General features: G+C 33.7%; 1 protein-coding gene and 1 long non-coding RNA gene across 4 annotated transcripts in view; one reads left to right on the top strand and one right to left on the bottom strand.

The window, feature by feature from the left end:
* LOC140432296 (phenoloxidase-activating factor 2-like) overlaps window positions 1-8,746 on the top strand; it is a 59,330-nt gene extending 50,584 nt beyond the window's left edge. For all 3 annotated transcript variants that reach the window (XM_072520117.1, XM_072520116.1, XM_072520115.1), the window contains exons 3-5: window positions 864-1,132; window positions 2,730-2,893; window positions 8,509-8,746. In XM_072520117.1, coding sequence (XP_072376218.1) covers window positions 864-1,132; window positions 2,730-2,893; window positions 8,509-8,706 — 631 coding nt within the window. In that variant the 3' untranslated portion in view covers window positions 8,707-8,746. The remainder of the gene's footprint in view (window positions 1-863; window positions 1,133-2,729; window positions 2,894-8,508) is intronic.
* A 7,288-nt stretch (window positions 8,747-16,034) lies between these two features.
* LOC140432293 (uncharacterized) overlaps window positions 16,035-22,417 on the bottom strand; it is a 33,107-nt gene continuing 26,724 nt past the window's right edge. The window contains exon 3 of the long non-coding RNA XR_011949786.1: window positions 16,035-20,353. This is a non-coding gene — a long non-coding RNA (uncharacterized lncRNA). The remainder of the gene's footprint in view (window positions 20,354-22,417) is intronic.

The following is a 22,417-nucleotide window of genomic DNA, read 5'->3' as shown; positions in this document are numbered from 1 at the left end:
TTTTTGCTATTCCTATTCGCAAAAATGACATTGATGGAGTTAGTTTTACCCCTAAAGATAAAAGTTCTTTCTCTATTATCTTATGCGGCATAGTGGGAGATACATTGGATAATAAGAGTCTTTCACTTGGAATAATTAGTCTACGGACTTAAATTTGTATATTGTTTACAGTGATGAAACCTCAGTTGGTGATTCTTGATGAAAAAAGAATATGTTTTGGACTAACTAGAGTACCTATCACTAACAAGTATTCTTCTAATTTGACATTATTGAGAGAATTAAAAACTATTGCTTGCAGTTTGAATGGATAAATTGGTTCTTGTTGTTTACTTGCTGCAGCTGAGTAAGATAAAGGTGGTTGTGAAGTAGATTAAGATAGTTCATCTTTATTCTCAGTAACATCAAATTCCATTTTTAATCACCATTTGATTATTCTAAATACTGACCTCCGGTTCATGTTTTGGTAATTACCTTTGATAATAAAAACTAGTGTTGATAAATGGCTTGTATAATAATTTATGTACTGTGTTTCTAAGATACTGTGATCACGGATTACTTTATTAATAATAAAATACATATTCACAGATCTTATTTCTTCGACGCACAATAAACTAACACGATAACACTGTATGATAGTGCAGTGTAAGAATTTTACGATTGTTATTACTCCGTAAATTTCACAATTTGTCAGGATATATTAAAATAGCGTCTATGCTTATTCGATATCGGCGCCGAACTCCTCGTGCTTAAGTGTTTTGTTGCTTTTGTTGCGAATATATAGTTTGCTAACGTTTTTACTTTTGCTTTAATCCTTGTATGCTCTACAATGTTTTAAATACTATATATTTGCGCTTATCCTCCAGGAATAAATCCTTTGACCTGACTGTCCGAGCTGGAGAATGGGACACCCAAACAACGAAAGAAAGGCTACCATATCAAGAAAGAAACGTCAACCAAATTATCGTCCATGAGGAGTTCGTTCCTGGAATTTTACATAACGACGTCGCGCTTTTAATTCTCGAAGAAGCAGTAAACAAAGCAGACCATATTGGTACCATTTGTTTACCGCCCCAAAACGCTAAAATAAATTCGAAAAACTGTTTCGTTACTGGATGGGGTCAAAAGGATTTCGGTAAGTTAAACATATTAAAATACATTTACAATATTTTATATATTAGGTACTTTGTCATTCCTACAGATATTTTTATTTATTTTTTATTACTTTCCTATAAAGGCACCATTTTTATTTCTTTTTATCGTATTTGAAATACAAGGTAAAAGTAATCTCGTGCTACTTGAAAGAAATATTTCCATACTTACAAGTAAAAATGTAAGTATAAATTTTGTTCCGGGTTTAGACCGTGTCTTTTTAGATAAAGCAAACGTGAGTTCATTTCAATGTTTCAGTACGTTTGTAGGTAACTTCTTAAGAAGCAAAAACTTACCGTAGATCGAGGACTTCATATCTGGATGCTACAGTTAATAACCGGAGAAGAAATTCACTCACAATAATTCAAATACTTGATGTGAAACGTCATCATCATCATTACTAGCCGTTTTGAATCCGCTGCTGAACATAGGTCTCCCGTAAATAATTCCATTGCATCCGATCTTGAACACCTTGAATCCAGTTGTGCTGATTGGCTTGATGTCGTCCGAACACCTTGTTGGAGAACGTCCTCGATTACGTTAAGCATCGTGTCTAGGTCTCAATTCTAAAATTTTCTTGGTTCATCTTCCATCTCTGACTCTGGCAACATGTCCTGCCCAGTTCCTTTTCAGCGTTCTTTCCTATTTCAATTTAAACTCTGTCTCTGAGGGATATATTCAACATTGACCTCTTCATTACTCTTTGTGCCACTTGTATCTTATTGATAGTTCCATATATTAAAAAATATTAACATTGGACATATATCACGTGTAGATGATATGGAGAGACTAGTAGTCCAAGGAAAATTGGAGGGAAGAAGTCGAGAGCGATCACCAACGCGATGAACTGATACAGTCGAGAAGTAATTAAACACGAATTTGGTTAATGCGGTACGTGAAGACCAAAATAGAAATAGATTGAGAGACAGAGTAAAAAGAAAAATACGATTCCTGGAAGAAACGCAACATTTATAATCACTACATAAATTACTCTGTGACTTCATCTGTCATTTTGAAGGATATGTTAGGGATAGTTGGAACTATGATATCATAACCGATTTTGTGTAAATGTGTCAATGTTAAGATAGACTGATAATTGCAATTACGTGCCAATACTTGTTGTGGGTAATCTCGTTACAGGGACGGACGACATCGTTCATTTTTTCCGGGAAGTCATTGAAGAGAATAATGGACATGAAGTGGATTCTCGACTGTATGTCCGAAGAGAATTCGTATGTCGGAGACTGCTCGTGGTGACTTGTTGCGTTTGTTGGGTAGTACGTAGTGGGATTTTTCGGTCTGAGCATCTGAGAGAACAAATTTCACTGACAGTTGAAGCACTAAAGTGTCTGGTAAATGAGTAGTCTGGAATCGTCGTTCTCTAGAGCTTTGCCTGTTGTACGTAAAAGAAAAAAGAAATATTCTAATTTCTTTTATATAATATGATGCAAATATTATTTTTCATGCTGGAATTTATTACTAAAACGGTTAGTTTCTTTATTATTCAGCTCTTAAGAAATATTAACTTAGTGTGATCTTCTCTATTATAGATTTATTAATTATTCTTTTATTTTTCTTAGGCAAAAAAGGAAAATTCCAATCTATATTGAAAAAAGTAGAATTACCTACAATTGACAAACGTATTTGTCAAGATGCCTTAAGAACTACCCGACTGACATCAAAGTTTTCTCTACATAGCTCCTTTATGTGTGCTGGTGGAGAAGAAGGAAAAGATGCGTGCACAGTAAGTTATTACTTTTTAATAATTGTCATTATTAACTAGTTGGTGTATATTTGTCACGATAACTAGTAGACGAGTTTGTGTATATTGTTTGATAATCGCGTGACAAACTGCGAGGTACCGTGAATTCGAAGAAAATATCTATAACTGGTGGAATCCGCTCCCAAAAATGAATAGCGGGAACTTGTGGGTATTATAATATTCTCTCACAACTAAAGTTTTTAAATCTCTATATTTTTAATTAAAAAATAATTGCCCGTGTTTAGGATTTCTTCTTCTTCTTCTTTCTCTTCATAAGCAGTTCTGCTTGTTATTGGCGGATTAATACCTCTATGGAAGGAACTCCACCTTTTGAGTGATCGTCCGATACTTCTACTGCTGATTGGTAACTTATCTCTTGCTATTTTGATGAAACTGGTCTCCCGCTTTTTGCTTATGTAGTTTTTCCATACTTTTTTTTCTATTTAATGTCAATTAATTTATACACTGTACATTACATTTTCTTCTAATGTCTTGACTTCTCTTTCGATCTGTCTGCATATTTTCTCTAATTCTTCTCGGTACTTTTATCTCTGCCGTTTCCAATGGCCTTTGTGTTATGGCTGTGTGGGTTTTGTTTCTAACGCATATGGCATTATTGGTCTTACACTGGCTTTATAAATTCTTGACTTTATCTCAGTGTTGTTATGTATTTAATGAGGCACCGACTATTGTACAAAACTATTTATTAAAAGATACAGTGGTTACAAACATACATTATGGATGGATCCGTAGACCCACGGCGTTCCATCACCTAACCTCACTATCAACCCCTAGTCTTTTCCACAGTGTCCTTATTCCGCTGCCGGACTCATATATAACATCTCCTCCCTCGTTAGAGATCAAGTTTAATGGGAGCTTTTACTAGTCTTCCAGAGCGCGTTCTAATATTGCAATCATTGGATGTTTCATCACTCGGTATATATGTGTTTGTTTCTTCTTGTGATGAACTTGGAATGGGCTCTTTCGGTTCTAATTGAATAGGCTCGTTTTTCAAATTTGGATTCACTGGGATTTCAATTGTAACACTGTCACGTAACACTGGCACATCATCACTCACTATAGGAGGTTCTGCTTGAGCTTCGTTAGAATCTGGGATTCTATCTTCACCTCTGTCTTTTCTCATATCCTTTGCGTGTGTAAATTTTATTACACCATTACTACATACTAGATAAGTACAGTAACTTAAAATTTTCATAATCTTTCCTTTCTGTCATAATTTTGTTTGTTTGTTTTTAATATAGACACTTTCATTTACTTTATACCATGTATGCCCATTTTTAATTGGGATAGATGCATGCTTACGATTATGACAAGAAGGTTTCAACATATTAAATCTAGTTCTAGGACGCACTTTAAAAATACTTTCACTTGGAGAAATCCCTGTAGCTGTTGTAGGAGTTGTTCTATAAGAGAATAAAAAGTTTTGAATTTTCTGAATAACCAATCGTTTATTAATCTCCTCTCTCTTAATAGTCAACAGGGCTTTTTCCAAATTTTTCTTTACTATTTGAACACTACGCTCCGCATCGCCATTACTTTGAGGGTGATATGGAGGTGTCTTCAATGGTTTAATTCCATTTGCTTGACAAAATGCCACAAATTCACTGGAATTGAAAGGAGGTCCATTGTCTGAGACTAATTCGACAGGAAGACCAATTACAGTAAACATATCTTTTAATTTTGATATAGTTTCTGATGCCTCTGTACCATTTGACATTAATTTTACATCTAACCATTTTGATTTCTGATCGATTAAAATTAAAAATGTGTACTTAAATTTAACAAAGAAATCTATATATACTCTGTAAAAGTTGTGTGGTGCAGACGGCCACGGACATAATTCCTTGCTTGAATTTGTGAAATTTTGACATTGTTGACGTACATTACAACATGATATGAATTTTTCAATATGTTCATTTACATTTGGCCACCAACAATATGAACGTACCAACATTTTAGTACGAACAATACCATTATGTTGTTCGTGAAATAAGTCTAACACCTTATCTTGTAATTGATTTGGAATAACTACTCTATTTCCCACTAGGATACAATTTTGTTCAATTGACAATTCATTTCTACGTTTAAAGTATGGTTTCAAAGATTCATCACTCACTGTCCTAGGCCAACCTGATAAAATGAAATCTTTTACTTTTAATAACAACAAATCTTTGTTTGTTTTATTTGCAATATGACACGCGTTTAAAGGCATTTGATCTACCAAACTAAAAGAATACAAATAGTCTGTAATTTTTGTATTATCACTACAGGGTAAACGTGATAACCCATCAGCATTGTTAATTGCTGCCCCCTTTTTGTACTGAATATCGTACTGATAACCTGACAGAGTGATAGCCCATCTTGTAATTCTTGCAGCCGCTGAAATTGGAATTCCTTTATTTTTTTCAAAGATAAACTGTAATGGCTGATGATCTGTAATCAGTATAAATTTACGACCATAAAGATATTTATGAAATTTATTTAAAGCAAACATAATAGCAAGGGCTTCCCTTTCCAAATTACTATACTTTTTTTCTGTACTAGACAGTGTACTTGATGCAAACATGACAGGTTTCTCTACATGACCAATTTTATGACTTAAGACACAACCGACACCATAACTACTTGCATCACATGTGACATAAATTGGAAGAGATTGATCATAATGAGTAATAACACTATTAGATGTTAACCACTTTTTACTTTCTTGAAATACTTTATCACATTCAGGTGACCAGCTACTACTGAAATTAATATTATTTTGACACAGTTTGTATAATGGTTTTAATTTGGAAGACAACATCGGGATAAACTTTCCATAGTAGTTTAGCAAACCTAAATATGACTTTAATTCAGTTGTATTCTTTGGTGTTGGAGCTGAGTTAATTGCTAGTATTTTTTCTTCAGTAGGATGTATTCCTTTGGCATCTATAATATGACCTAAAAATTCTACTTTAGTTTTGAAAAATTTCCACTTATTTACATTAATTTTTACATCATAGTCATGTAAACGTTTCAACACTTTTCTGACATTCTCATAACAATCTATAAGTGACTCACCATATACTAGAATATCATCTAAGTAACATTTAGTATTTTGTACCCCTGTCAAAATACTATCCATCACCGACTGAAAAATACCTGGTGCAGAGCTGATACGATAAGTTAGTCTAGTGAAGTCAAACAAACCTATATGGGTGTTTATTACTAACATTTTTTGTGTATTTTTACTGACCTTTAGCTGTTGATAAGCACCTTTTAAATCTAAAACCGTAAAGTATTTATGTCTGCTTAGACATGCGAAGATATTTTCTGGTAATGGTAATGCACAATGATCACTATCTAAGACTTTGTTTAATGTTTTTTTAGAATCTACACAAATTCTTAGTTCCACAGACAATTTTTTTGGAACTACTACTATGGGACTAGCCCAGTTACTGTAACTGACTTTTTCTAAAATTCCTAACTCCACTAGTTTTTTTATTTCCAATTCAACTTTATCTTTTAGGGCAAATGGCATATCATAGGCCCTATGAAAAATGGGTTGCGCATTTTCTTTTAATTTTAAATCAATTTCAAAACCCTTAATGAATGAATTATTATTCTCATCAAAATCTGATTTAAATTCCCTTTTTAATTGTGAAATTAAACTTGAAGTTTCAAGGTTTTCCAATTCCAGCTGACTAACAAATTCATTATGTGAACAGTTAACTATTTGTCTCCAATTAGGATGCAATACATTTAACCAATTCCTACCCAACAGTGGAGTAAAATTATGTTTACTTTCTAAAATGACAATAGGTAATTTTATAGTATTGTTTTTATGTTTTACTAATACATCAGTTTCTCCCACAATTTTTACCCCCTCGCCAGTTAATACCTTTAAACAATACTTAACAGAATAAATATTTAAAGCTGATAAAAACTTTTTAGTCCTTTTATATGAATTACTGTACGACATGCACCTGTATCAATGTCAAATAAAATTGAATTACCTTCTACTTCTAATACTATTTTCTCTGGAGCTGAATTTTCAGGTTCCAATGAAGACAAGAAACCTAGAAATAATGAATTTTCCTCCTCAATTTCATCCTGTACATCATCTTCTTATAACAAACTAACTTTCAAATGACATACTGCACTTGTATGTCCCACTTTCTTACAACTGAAACATTGCCATGCTTTAGCTGGACATTTTGATGAGTCATGTTTTCTACCACATCTAAAGCATGACTTGGGTTGGACATTACTTCTACCAGTTTGATGGCCATCATCTTTCTTCACTGTAGCTTCCCTCTTTCTGAACATTACTTTATCTAACTTCCCTTCTATTGCCGCTACATTTTCCTGTTCCATCCTTCTAACTTGACCTTCTGTAAGTTCTATTGACAAGGCTATCTCATAAGCTCTTTCAAAGGAAATGTTGTCTTCTGCCAGAAGTTTACGTCTTATTTGGACTGATCGTACACCGCATACAAACCTGTCTCTGAAACATTCTTTCAAAAATTGCCCAAATTTACAATATTGAGCAACACTTTTCAGTTTTGACACAAAACTTTTAATATCCTCCTGAGGCTCTTGATTTGTATTGTAAAATTTATACCTTTCAGCGATAACTAACCGCTTTGGACTATAATGTTCAATCAGAACTCTTTTTAACTCCTCAAATGTTTTTGAACTTGGTACCTCTGGTGCTTTTAAGATACTGTAAGTCTCTCCGCCAATTAAAGAAATCAATAATGGAACTTTATTGTCTTTTTCCACTACATTACATATAAACAACTGCTCAAGTCTCTCTATATAAGAGGTAATATCACTTTTCGCAGGATTGAACTGCTCAATGTATCCAATTAACGACATTTTTCGACTTTTGCGTGGATTCATTTTGTGACTCGTCGCCAAATATGTTATGTATTTAATGAGGCACCGACTATTGTACAAAACTATTTATTAAAAGATACAGTGGTTACAAACATACATTATGGATGGATCCGCAGATCCGTGTCTGTTTCGCTATATAGTGTTAATAAGACATCCTGCCAGTCTATTTGCTTTTTGTACTTGATCTCTCACTTCTTTGTATAAGTATCCATAGCAGGTCAGTTTAATTCCAAGGTATTTTATTTCCATTTTACTTGTTCAGTACTGATGCCATCAATTTATATTTTACTGTGTTTAGGGTTTATAAAGAACAAATTTAATAGATATAATAATACCATATAATGGAGTATTGAAGAACTGGATATAATTATTGAACGTAACGAAAACTAATTCCGAAATCTAACGTCTAACCGAAATTTAAAATTCTAGTCATTTCTATCCGGAGTTATCTGCAACATTGGAAAACTTTAACATTCTTTTTCTTCTGACTTTACAAGTTTAAGTAGATATTTGCTTGTCTGGCCATATCCTTTCATTCAATCTATCTTGTGCCCTTCTCCTAAATTCTCTTAAATATAACGTTTTCTAGCGAAATTTTTGAAATTAAACAATAGTTTCAAATTTGTGACCCTTTTGGGTCAAAATCCAAATAACTTCTTGCAACAATATATTATAGTCATTATTTTTTATTTTAGGGTGATGGAGGTAGTCCTTTGGTGTGTCCTGATCCTACAAATGCACAGAGGTACGTCCAAGTAGGAACAGTCGCCTGGGGCATTGGTTGTGGTACTTTGAATATTCCAGGAGTATATGGTGACGTTGCCCAATTTAGAAATTGGATCGACCAAAAATTACAAAGACTTTCAATTAATAGTGCCCCTTATACCGTGTAATTCTGTACTTATATATTTTGAATATAATTAATTTTTTAGACTTCTTTATGTATTATATATATATATATATATATATATATATATATATATATATATATATATATATATATATATATTTCGAAAAACGGCCTAACAGCTTGAACACGCGCGATGACGCGAAACGATTGCCGGCAACATGGCGACCCCTGCTTCAGCGACCTCCCGCCCACACCCCTCAGGCCACGTCAGTTCAGACCACGTCAGCGCATACCGTTTCCGCGCATACAGCAAGTATAAAAGCAGCCACACAGGGTAAGACGGCCACACTCGACACGGAGGAGTAGGCAGATTGAGAGAGACAGTTCTTGCAATACAGAACACGATACTGGTGCGTCTCGAGTGGGAGTAGGCAGATTGAGACCCCGAACTCGAACCGAACCGTATCACTCTTGATAATGGCTCCAAAATGGGTGACGAAACGTCGAGTAATAAATTCTCAACGCGGTTCTTCCCGAGAACTAAGTAATTTTCATATATATATATATATATATATATATATATATATATATATATATATATATATATATATATATATATATATATATATATATATATATACTCTAAAATAACAGCTGATCTGGTAGATGAAAAGGGGGTTGAGGTTAATTGGGTATACAGCTGATTGAAAGCCAAGTGTACTCTGTCGCCAATTTTCATTGGCATCATCAGATGATAGCTACAATTATTTAAAATATGGTAAAATACAATTTAGTAGTTGTTTGTTATTTATATCTTACTTGATTGAGGTTAACGGCAGTCTGAGTTTTAAATAACATCAAGTAATGGTTTGTGGATACAATGTGGGTTGCAGCTATATTCTACATGTAACATTTACTTGTATAATTTACTTTAACAATTAAAATAAGTACAAACACAATTCAAATTAAAAACAAAATAAACACAAAAACATTTAGTTGATTGACTGTCATTAAGGTTAAGTACCAGAAATACCAAATATCGAATGTTATTGATTGACTTATGCCAGAAGATAATTAGTTCCATGTTGATGTAGTAGTTGTTTATTTGATAGAGATTTACTGTAAAAGTGTGTTTTGGTTGAAAAATTTTGAAATTACATTTTGTGTTATATTAATTATTTAATAGTCATGTGTGTCTGTTTATAATGTTTGTTTTTCAATGTGTAATAAATAAGCATAAATCTCACTCAGATGCTCAACATCTGATTTCTTATTTATTAAATTATCCATTAAATTATCCATTTAAGTGATAAATACCATCTCGAAGAAGAGTCTTTTATTAAGATTATTTTTCATTGCAAGAATCTTTGTTTCGCTGTATTTCATTATATGGTGTTCATCATGTACGTGTTTTGCAAGGGAAAATCTATCGGGATATATAATCTGCTGTCAGTCTTGTGGGAAGTGATACGATTTTTTAGGTATCTGTTGGTTTGGCCAATATGTTGTTTGTGCAACTTCCGCAAGGAATACGATAGACTATATTGGATAATTGGTCTGTAGGTGTTTTATCTTTTACTTTCGTGAATATGGAATTAATGTTTAACACTGTGTAATTAAATCATCAACTGATTTAAAAATTCGTGTAAGTTTCGGTGTTAAGTCTTGTATGAACGGTAATTTAAAGTATTTAAATGGAGTTAATTTGGTGTTAGTGGTTGTGTTTATTGTAGGTGTAGTATTTTGTGGTGTATGGTTAGGGATGGTTTGTAGTACAGATAATGTATCATTTGTTGTACTAAATAGTATTTTAGTAAGTAATGTGTTTGGGTATGAATTATCTAGAAAGAGCTGATGAAGGATTTTTCTTTGTTTCGTTGTGATATATATATATATATATATATATATATATATATATATATATATATATATATATATATATATATATATATGTATATATGTATATATATATATATATATGTATATATATATATATATATATATATATATATATATATATATATATATATATATATATAGTAAAATGTAATAGCATGTCTCGCAAAACAGAAAACCAAAAAAGGTATATTGATGGAAGGCGTATATACGTATTTCTGACTATTGGTCTTCTTAAGTACGGTGCAGCCAAGTTCTGCATCTTCTTCCTGTGCTATGGTCCGCATCAGCGGCAGCTTGACGGCAGCACTGATAAGGGTTAAACCATTCCCTCAGATTTCATGACGTTTTTCTTCGACCTGGTCCCGTTTACAGTAATTAAGTGAGCCCTATGCTGCAGGTATGTAATTACTGTAGATTTGTTGACTGAACATGACTCATATACATACATACATATACAAACAAGTTTTGTTTGTATCGTTGCTCCAGAGAGCTGGCGAACTCTGGGGGATTATAACCTTAGCACATTAAGGGCGCACTTCCGTTCCCGACACTACTTCTTCCTAACTCGTGGGGACAAAATGAGACAATAAAAAGAGATAGCTAAGAATAGAGCTCAGAAATCAATAACATAACGGGAATAATCGGAGGGGCTGCTCTGGTCAGAAGTCTGCCTTTGCCCTAAATATTGAGATAGAACGTGTGTCAAGGGGAACAGACTTCGTCAATTAGAAAAATCGCATATCTAGCGCTCAGTAGTTAAAAAATAGGCATTTGTACTAATTGCTCTTGAAAATCTGATTGGCGTTAGCATCTCGAAGGTAACCGTATGCCGTCATCTTTTTTATTGAGACAATTTGGCCTTTTTTCAATTTATATGGCTTCTCGGATAATTCTTGGTGTATGGATGGGGGTTATGGAACTGGAGTTTTTAAAATCAATTTTGTGACCTGTATGAAGATGATGTTGACCTAGAGCTGAAATTGAATCAGAATGGCGAACAGAAATGGAATGTTTATAATTCATTTTTTGGATTCTACGATTTGTTTGTCCTAAATAAGATCGAGAGCAGTCTGCACAAGGATTTTCATAAACTCCGTGTTGCTTATTGGGAATGCTGTCTTTGATTGATCGGACAAGAGATGAAAGTTTTTGTTGTGGGTAAATATTGTCTTTTTTCCTCTTGATTTAAGAATTTTGTCGATTTTGTCAGTGACACCTTTGATGTAAGGAAGAAAAGCTGTCGTATGATGAGGGTCTGAGTCTTAGGGTTGAGATTGATGTCTGTGGCTGCTCCTATTGATGTGATTTTCGCGGTAACCGTTTTGGATGAGCGCTTGTTTTAAACTAGAGAGCTCAGCGGGTCTACTTGCATCGTTAATATGGAGACAAGGGTATTAATGACTGAATTAATTTGTGAAGGTGGAAGATGGAAGTTGACATGCAAGTAACGATTGGTATGGGTGGATTTTCGTTAAAAACAGAGTGATGAAAATCTTGGGATTGGTTTTTTTTTATAATAACATCGAGAAACGGTAGGGATGAATCAGTTTCCACCCCCATCGTTAACTGCATGCTAGGATGTATATCATTCAGATGGGTTTGAAAAGACACCAAAGTGTCCCTGTCATGGGGCCACATGACGAATGTATCGTCAACATATAGTAACCAACATGTGGGTTTGAGCATTGATGTGGATAGTGCTCTGGTCTCGAAGTCTTACATAAAGATATTGGTAATTACTGGAGATACTAGGGAGCTCATGGGACACTATTTAGTTGTCTGTAGAATTGATTTTGGAAAATGAAATAAGTGTTGGACATACAATGTTTAATGAGAGATAAGTGGTCGTCTTGCTGTAAGAGGATATTGTATTTAGTTTTTAGAATGTTTAGAGTTTCGTCTATAGGAATGTTTTTAAAGAATGAAACGATATCAAAATTTACTAGAATGTCTGGCGGTGAGATAGAGTATTGCTTAAAAAATTCGATGAAATGAAAAGAATTTTTGACGAAGGATGAAGCATTTTCGGCGAGAGGTTGTAGAGTTTTGGCCAAGTACTTTGCCAATGGTTGTGTAGGGCTGTTGTATGCACTGGCAATGGGACGCAGAGGAATGTCGGGTTTGTGAATTTAAGGTGGGCCATATATTCGAGGTGTTCTGGAAGACTTTTCACGAGGAATTAGAGATTGTTTTATGTCAAGAGGAAGAGAGGTTTTATTGATAATGGCTTTATTGTTTTCTACAGATAGGTTGTTGGATTATTAGGAATTGGTCTGTAGTCTGGAGTATAATTGAGATTTAAAAGTTTATTAATGTAAGAAGAAGCGTTTAGGATGACGGTGGCATTGCCTTTATCTGCGGAAAGTTTGACTAGTTTTAGATTTGACTGAAGTTCTTTCAAGTTGTTTCAAAATCGACAATGGACCAGGTCTATGAACCACGTGACCTTCTCATTGGTCACTTAGGTCACGTGGTCGATAAACCTGGCAAATTAGAAACAGATGCAGGGACTGCTTTGCGTCAGTTTTCTATGTCGCACTGGGGGAACGTGACTGTATTGCAGCAATCAGTCTATTTGTATCATAGGTCTATGATCACGAATTGCGCGTTGTTTCTTGAAAAGTGATGTTATTTTACTCTTACAGTTTAATATCGAATAGAAGCTAAAGTTCATTTTTTTAACATTAGTATATAAATTGACATATTTACTATTAACTGACAGTGAGTATTTAGTAAATGCACAATTTGAAACTGATTGTAATCATCAAAGATTTTGTTGAGTACATATTTTGAAATATTTCTGTTTCAAACGACTACGAAACATATTTACTAAATATAACTAATACCTATCTCTTCTATTGAGGAATATGATAAGATGAAATGGAAGACGCTGATTATATACCAAGTTGTTCAGAATCTGGTATGGGAGATACATATGAGGAAGACTATGAGGTTATTGGTGATATCGCGCTATCGCAGACGAAATTGTTATTGATTCCGGGCATGACGTTCCTTCCTCTTCTTATACAGCTAACGATAAAGTTCTGGATACCAATGGGAATTCACTATACTTGATGTATTACTGATATTGATTTGAATATTTTATAGTATCACTTTTCAAACTAATACGTACTACTACTACTATCGGTTTACAGCATTCTCCGACGCCTTTCGACTCCTAACCGCCATTCTTCTCTATTCAGCCATAGGCCTGGAGGGATTTCTCTTTCCTCTGGTGAGTGGCAAAACGTAATTTAGTAATTACTAATACGTACGCAAAACAAAAATATCAAAAAGAATAACCAACACATTCATGTATAGTAACGGGCCCACTCAATAGTATCTAAAATAAAAACTTTCATCGGACAAAACCTACTTATGGGTATTAAAAGGTCACCTAGTTATCGTGATTATTGATCTACAAGCAAGGATTACATGATTCGTATATACCACAATTTACGAATGTCAGCAGATTTAGTTGGCTACTGAACCACCTACACTTGAATTATATAATTAACTAAAGAATACGATGGAGAATCTGTACAGAAAAGAAATCGTAATGTACCTCCAGAAGTTAGATTTATTTCATCTGCGCATCAGCCAATTATATCAACTCGTAAAAGATGTTCACTTTGCAGTACAAAAGCTAAACATATGAGATCTTAATGAGCATGCACTATTTCTGTTGTAATATTATGTATTGGAAAAACTAAAGATTATTTACAAAGATATCACAGAGTTATACCTATACCAATTTTAGTAGTTGCTACTTTAATAATATGTACAATATGTAGACCACCCTGAAACGCCATTTTGGAAATATTTTTTAATGATAAACTTCTTTGTTTGGTAACATTATGTTAGATTACATTAAAAAGAAAAGCTTTTTTAGCTTGACTTCATTGATTACAAAGATCTGTTGTCAAGCTGCGTTTAAACGTTGTCCGTACTTCATGTTTCCTATTTTTTTATCTCCTTGTAGACGCTGTACACAAACTTAAGTAGACCAGAATGAGCGCCAAGGACCAACAAGTCATGAAATGATATACTACACAATGTATGTGTAATGCAAATGTAATTTGCTCACAGATCATTAGAGCAATACTCCAGTTACAAAAAGATAGGAAGAAAAATAAAAAATTCTACCCCTCACAACAAACGCTGTTAGGTAAATACATCTTAGTTTACATAAATTAATTTCAAAAATAAAAGATATACACAGGACGTGTAATCCCACGAGGTGTGTCGTAACTTTTGAGTTTTAACCTCCAACCTCTCAGGAGTATGTGGGTTGAGTATGTAATGATACTAAAGCTAATATTACTTTTCAAATATCCTATATCATTGAACCGGCTCTAGCTCATTTCGGTTCAAAATATCAAAGCAATGATTAACTTTTAATTGGAAAAAAACTACATTTTGGCATATATCCTGAGAAATATTTGACACGGCAAAAAATAGACAAGAGACAACAAAAGGAGATGACCGCGAAAATTGACTTTTCTGAGACCATAAATGGAAAAGAGTACCAGATATATGACCATAGTTGCGAACTCTGTCTGTATCGGTCTCAGATAGGTCTTAATGACCCCAATCAAGGCCCTACAGGCGAATCTTCAGTACAATAAGGCAGCTACCGCAGAACTTATTGTTGCTAAGGGAATGTTCGATGTCACGTTGAGTATACAATGGCTAAATATAAGGTTAATCGGCTATTGGCGGAAAATTTATATATGGCAGGTTTACCGGAGTTCCCAGAACCTAAATAGTAGTTAATTGAACATGTATAATAAACTAATTGGCTGCATTACGTACGGTGCATAATTCACGACTTCAATACGGTAGAAAGAAATAGGGAGTATTTTAAATATGACAAAAGATCGTTAAAAATTGTACAGCAGCAGATTTTCTACTGCTTATATTTGCCAACGCATCTTTCATTATAATATACTCGCGGTCCGCTTATATTGTTTCATCCTGCAGTAAACTAGTAATAGTCATATAGTATGATGCCATTTATCTTTCTTTCTTCGAAGACTTGTAGAAACCACTTTAAAACTAAGAATTTCTTCTGGAACTTGAATTACACATTTATTTTGCTTTTATTGTTGTTTATTCAGCTCATGTCTAATCCATTTAGTCTAGATTTAAAAAAAAAAGAAATCAACGTTTATATGGCACAAAATAACTGACAGTCTTTGAGGAATTTACTACATTAGTAAACTTGTTAATTATTTGCAAATCCACATCCACGTTATACACTCGTCGCCTGTTTTGTGTACATCGGATATTGAGTACAGTGTACAGTGACAAGAGTGTTGAAGATATGTGACATAATGAGTGTAGCTTTGAACGGGCAGGTAATCATTGTTGTGATTATTTTAATCTATCGAATATTTTACAATTAAAAGTCAAACATTGAAACAGCTGCAACTAATGAAAATGAAATATGTTTTGGTATGTAAATGTTTATTTAAGAATACAATATTCTAGATAACCATTCAACGCATATATTGTACAAATACAAAAGCATACAAAGTTAATTGTAATATTAAAAGAAAACAAATATATATTTAGTAACAATGTGCAAACTATATTTTAGGAATTTTTGTTATATTAATTATTACTGGAGCGTGCGAATGATGACGTTTTGCTACAAATTATATGTAGATTTTTCAAGACAAGGAAGAGCTATTGGTCACAGTTACTCAAGTACTCAACGCAGCCAGAGAAACAGAATATATATATATATATATATATATATATATATATATATATATGTGTGTGTGTGTGTGTGTGTGTGTGTGTGTGTGTGTGTGTGTAAAAGATTAAATCTTTTAGCGAAAGCTGCTATCGCTTTATTGAATTAAATGGCCAAATATATGGCCTAGAAGGACAAATTCGTTAAACTTCCCGTGCTCGAATCGGTATCAATAAAGTGTTATGATCATTTCGGCCTATCCCAGCCTCATCAGACTGTGATAGGCCTATACAAATTGGGCTGATACAAATTCAAACTCGGAAAGTCCAACGAATGTCTCCCAAAACTTCACTGCAACAGTGTGTTTTTCCACTACAGAATGGGAGACAAGTCTAGATCTAATACATCTTTAATGTTCTTGGATTGAGTTTTGATGGAGCGACCACAGTGGCTACATGAAAAGAGGATGGAATATACAAAATACTGAGAGGCGGTGGTGTATCTTTCACCTCTGGGTACCTGGAATACTTGAATTACTTGCGTGCATAAATTTTCCTCGACAATTCCTCTCAAACCCACCCAACCTCCACATGGGCCATCCACAAAAGATATTTTATCTATTTTTTGTCATATGTTGTCTTTGAATATTAATTAATAATATATTTATGAAATTATTGTTAAAGAAGTAAAAAAAGGAGAAAACCTACTAATAGGAAATAAAAAAATAATTTTTTTTTTCAGTATTAGGGCATGTTTAAAATGTTTTCGGCCTAGTCCTAATTCGTTTATGACGCTATTATAAAATAAATTACTGTTTTATAGGTTTATTCATTTGTGGCAAAATAAACCATTTCGATTGTGACTTTGAATAGACAAATAGTTTGTCTTATGCAGGTACTTAAATAAAGTCCAAATGAAAAACAGAAAAAAGTAACTACCCAATAATATACCGAGCAGACACATAATGTTGTTTTTTATGATCTATTAGCTAGCTGCGTACCTTGAAGAGAATTTGAAACTTTTAAAGCGATAGGTAGAAACCAGAGACTCAACTCCAAATAAAGCAAATAGTTTCAATTGAGTAAATCCAGTCTTGTCAATTTATTGCTAGCACACTACCCATTTGTCTTATATTTAATATCTTCCTGGCAGAAATAATTCAAGGGGTCAGTGCAAAAAGTGGCTAAGTCACATTTTTATGTTTCTGAGTTGTAGGTGTTTAAAAGTTTTAAATGGTTCCCACCTCTAGATTTTTAAAAACTAACACGTGCGATTTTTTTATAAACAAAGTACACCTATAAGCTATATACTAAACGAGACAACATAATTATAAATTCATTTATTTATGAGAAAAAAATATTTTTAAATATGGACTTAAATACTTTTTGTAAAAAAAAATCTATATATTAAAAACTGGAATTATGACAAAAATATATTTCTGAAAATCTTAAGTATACATCAAATTTTACTCATATATATATTAACATCACTTTCGATATGTTCCTCTTTATTTCCAGGGTCATGACGGCTAGCGGTTCAAAAAGACATCAAAAAAAGTCCTCGCATAGACTTCAATATTACCTGAAATAACTGCTTTGACAGGTTTTGTAACAGCTTCAAACTTTTTGCCAGAATTTGGATTGTGGTAGCATGGAGAGACGTTTCCACCAAAACAATTGAAAAGTGTTTCATTAGGTGCGGATTTTTAAAAAACGATAGTAATTGAGAAGAAATTGTGGAAAATCTGGAGCTACAAGTCCTGAAAGATGATGATTTGCCATTGTCAACCTTTTACGAAAGGCATGAAGTTGAAAATTTTCTGAACTACCTAGAGATTGACGCAGCCCTATTGACGAAAAATCCTGAAGTAAACTTAACTAGTTGTGTTAGTGATTTTAAAGAAAACGAACAGGTGTCCAATGTTTACGACAATGAGAGTGACGATGAACTAGGACTTACAACTACTGTAAGTAATTTAAATAATGCTTACCTCAAAATTAAGAGACTTAGAATTATTTTAAAGGTGATGCAAGAGTAAGTCAAAAAAGAATCTATGTAATTCTAAATGTTGAGTCAGAAATTGTGAAAAATAATGTTCAAAACAAAAAACAAATCAAAATTGATGATTTTAATACCTTTTTTACATTAGTATTTTATTTGTGTAATATGCTTACGCAAATATGTACGAAAATGTATAAATAAAGATCAAGCAAATCTAAACCTCTTTTTTATTTCAATTGATTAAGATTAAACGATAACTCTACACAACGGACAACTCTATACAATGGACAATTATTTCCCCGTCGGTGTCCGTTATGGAGAAGTTTCACTGAATTTTATACAGTGTTATTTGCACTGTACAGGGCTAATAGCAGATAACGAAAGCACTAAAAAAAGCCTACGAATTCAAAAACAATTTAATAAAACAGTCAAATGTTTCAATATGATGATTTTTATCTCTAAGACAAAATACATGATAATAAATATCAAAGATACATACGAGGATAGATTGATATTAAACTAGCCTTTGATAGATGGCGCTACTTGATACCGAATTGGTTTCGGTGTTGACAGTTGCCATTCATGACATGAGGTCTGTCAAAATTTTAAGTTTTAAAAACAATTAGTTTGGCTTTTACAGCCGTCAAAAGCAAGCAAATTTTGTGTTTTCGGAGAAATGGAAAAAGTCGAGTATCGTTCGGTGATTAAGTTCCTCCACAAAAAGAGTAAAACGAATGTGCAAATGAAAGCCAACCTGGACGAAGTTTATGGTGAGGTTGCACCTTCGTTAGCAACAGTAAAATTTTGGAAAGCTGAATTTGTTCGTGGTCGTACGAGTGTTTTTGATGATAAGCGTCCCGGGATGCCAAATGAGGACACCACGCCGGAAATGATCAGTACAGTCCATCACATGATTATGGCAGATCGTCGAATTAAGCTCCGCGAGTTAATAGAGGTCCTAAACATTTCCGTTGATGAAACCAAAGAACAGTCGAAACAGTGGTGCAAACGCGGCGAAGGGCCGCCGAAGAAGGCTTGGAAAAGGAAAAACAATCAATGGTGAGTACTACGCAGCATTATTGGATCGATTCGATGCCGAATTGCGTCGAAAACGCCCCGGTTTGGAACGCAAAAAAGTGCTCTTTCACCAAGACAATGCACCGGCTCACCGATCGGACGTCGCCATGGCAAAATTACACGAATTGGGCTATGAATTGGTTGAACACCCACCGTATGTCGCAGATCTTGCCGCCAGCGATTTTTTCCTGTTTCCAAACCTAAAAAAATGGCTCGGAGGACGCCGTTTTGCAACAAATGATGAAGTAAACGCTGAAACAAAAGTACTATTCGGATGGGATAAAAAAATTGGAACATCGTCTTACTAAGTGTATCGAGCTAAAAGGGGACTATGTTGAGAAATAAATCGATTTAATTCCAAAAAACTTGTTTTTTCTATCAAAGGCTAGTTTTATATCAATCCAATTTCGTATTATTATGATAGTTTGAAGCATATGGAGTAATTTATCACATAAGAAATAAAATTTAAATATTTACATATATCCAAATACAACATAGCATAATTTAGAAAATAGACCACATACGTCAAAAAGCAAAAGACTAATGCAAACAGCAGAATCTGATATAGGTACTTCGCAGAATAAATTAAACACTACTAGACAGAGAAACAAGGCACTCAAGGTTAAGCAGATCAATATATGGGTATTAAAAAAAAGCGAACTAAACACACTCATGGAATTAAAGAAGGAAGACTGGTGAGAATGGCTCGAGATAAATCATCAATTGTGATTTATCTCCAGCAGAAGTCGATAAATATCTGAAAGGATGACGATGTATGAAGTTGAAACCAACAATATGTATTAAATGCCTACAAGAAGGAAAAACAAAGAAAGCAGAATTTTAGCAGAAAAATGCAATTTAATTTTAAATGAATCTAGAAGAAATTAGATAAATCTTCAAGCAACAATCTGATAATTGTTTTAATATTGGACTTCTGAAGTCTTCATATTGTGTTCCAAATCCTGTCATCCTTTGTTACTCTTAAATGTGCGAGAGTAACTTCAGTTTATACCTAAAAAATAATAATTCACATTATCATCAAAAAAAAAAAATGTAACTCAATATAATATAACATTTAAAGGGTTACCCATGTATTTAGTGGTTCTAAACATGTACATCCAGATAGCACTGATGTAGCCCGATAGGGTTTTTATTATTATACCTTTTATAAAAAAAATTTCTAAATAAATTTTTTGTGATACATGGTATACAGCCAACTACAGGAATTTAGTTTCCTTGTGAAATTCACATTAATTAAATTCAAATAAAGAATTTTGGATGGTATCAACTGAAATAGTAAATAATCGATGTCCGGGTTCTAGCACGGCACATGTTACGTTAAAGTGGTTTTTGTCAACTGGAAGGTCGGAGAGTTGACCAACATTTCGAATTTTAAATTGGTGGCTAGGGGCTTACAGCACTGCCAACCAAAAATTGTTCCGTTTAGAGCTTGTCAGTTATTTGTGACGTAACCTCCATTACAGAAAAAACGTCGGTCATCTGCTCCAATTATTTTATGAACCTCATTTCTGATGCCTAAGCAACTTGCAAAGTATATACTCTGCTCTCTGACTTCTACTACTTCTACTCTAGACAACTGTCTAGTATATTGGGTAATTTTTTCTAACGTTCGACAAATTTTGACTTCCACTGAAAGACACGTAATCAAGCACACGTTCTCATGGTCAATACTAAATATAACTTAAAGTAAAAAATTAATCACTTACAGTTTACATGCAAAATAAAACTATATTAATTAAAACAAATGTTAATGAATATACACCCATTATTAATGATTATAGTTCTTTTTTCAATTAAATAAGTCTGCAACATTTTCAGCTATTAATAAAGTGCGGTAGGAATGTTTGTGTTGTATTGTCACCGTACGGGATTAGATTGAAACTAATGAGCATTTCGGTACACATCGCCCCTCTTCACGACAATATTAAAAATTGCTATTTGCGGTGGTACTAAAAGTGCCCATATATCGTTGTTGTTAAAACAGATAAATATGAGATACAACCTTCAAATTTCTTATCAGGGACATACAAACTTGGGAATATATCTTTCATTTCTTCGTCTCCAAACCCTTTCTCGGCCATCGCCAGACTTTAAATAGAACCGCGATTCATCAGTAAATAGAATTCGGCTCCAATCCTGCGTATCCCAGTGTTGATGTTGTCGGGCAAAAATTAATCGATTTCTACAGTGTTTGGGTTGTAATTCGGAAATATATATAGCCGGCCTTCTTGCCATTAGTCTTCTTTCATTGAGGCGTCTTCTAACCGTTCTCTCACTTACATTTACATTTCGAACCTCCTGCAGACGGTTTCTTACAGCAATTGCAGTGGAATGGCGATTTCTTAAAAATTCCAAGACAATAAAATGATCATCGCTTTGCGAGGTAACTCTTCTACGACAAGAACCAGGTCGAGGTGAGTATGTACCAGTCTCCATAAACCGATGGAAAGCTCTCTGTACTGTAGTTGACACTTGACTTCTTTCGTCTTGTAGCAATGCAATGATTCGAGGAAGATCTACTGTAGATAACACCATATCTTTATTATTCACTAACAAGTCAAAAACAAGCATACATGATGGCAATACATTTTTAAATTGAGACGCAAGTTATAGTACAATGACCGCTGGAATCCAGTATATTCGACCACGGGAATTCAATAAGAAGTTGCCGCCTATCAGCACCGAATATTTCGGAGCCTTACAACATCAATTGCGACTTGCTAAAACAGCAAATTCAGCAAGTGGAATTATTATAAATAAACCTCATTTTTTTAGGCTGACAGTCTGACCTTTAATGTCTGACATTAACCTGTTATATTTGTATTTGAAGTTTAAATAATATATTTTGAATTGTAACTAAAATCTTTGCTAGTGTAAATAAAAGTTTATTTTGAGTGTTTGTGCTTTTTAAAAAATGTTTTTTAAAAGAACATTCATAATTAATTGGCGCAGAATCAGTAAGGAAGTGGAACAGTCTTTAAAGATCCTCGTCACTTTTAATTGTTTGCCCACTATTCCAAGAACCAGCCCCAGGGAAACCGCTTGCAGAGAGTTC

Source organism: Diabrotica undecimpunctata, chromosome 1, assembly GCF_040954645.1.
Source record: "Diabrotica undecimpunctata isolate CICGRU chromosome 1, icDiaUnde3, whole genome shotgun sequence".
Lineage (NCBI taxonomy): Eukaryota > Metazoa > Arthropoda > Insecta > Coleoptera > Chrysomelidae > Diabrotica > Diabrotica undecimpunctata.
This window is presented reverse-complemented; position numbering and strand designations above follow the sequence as displayed.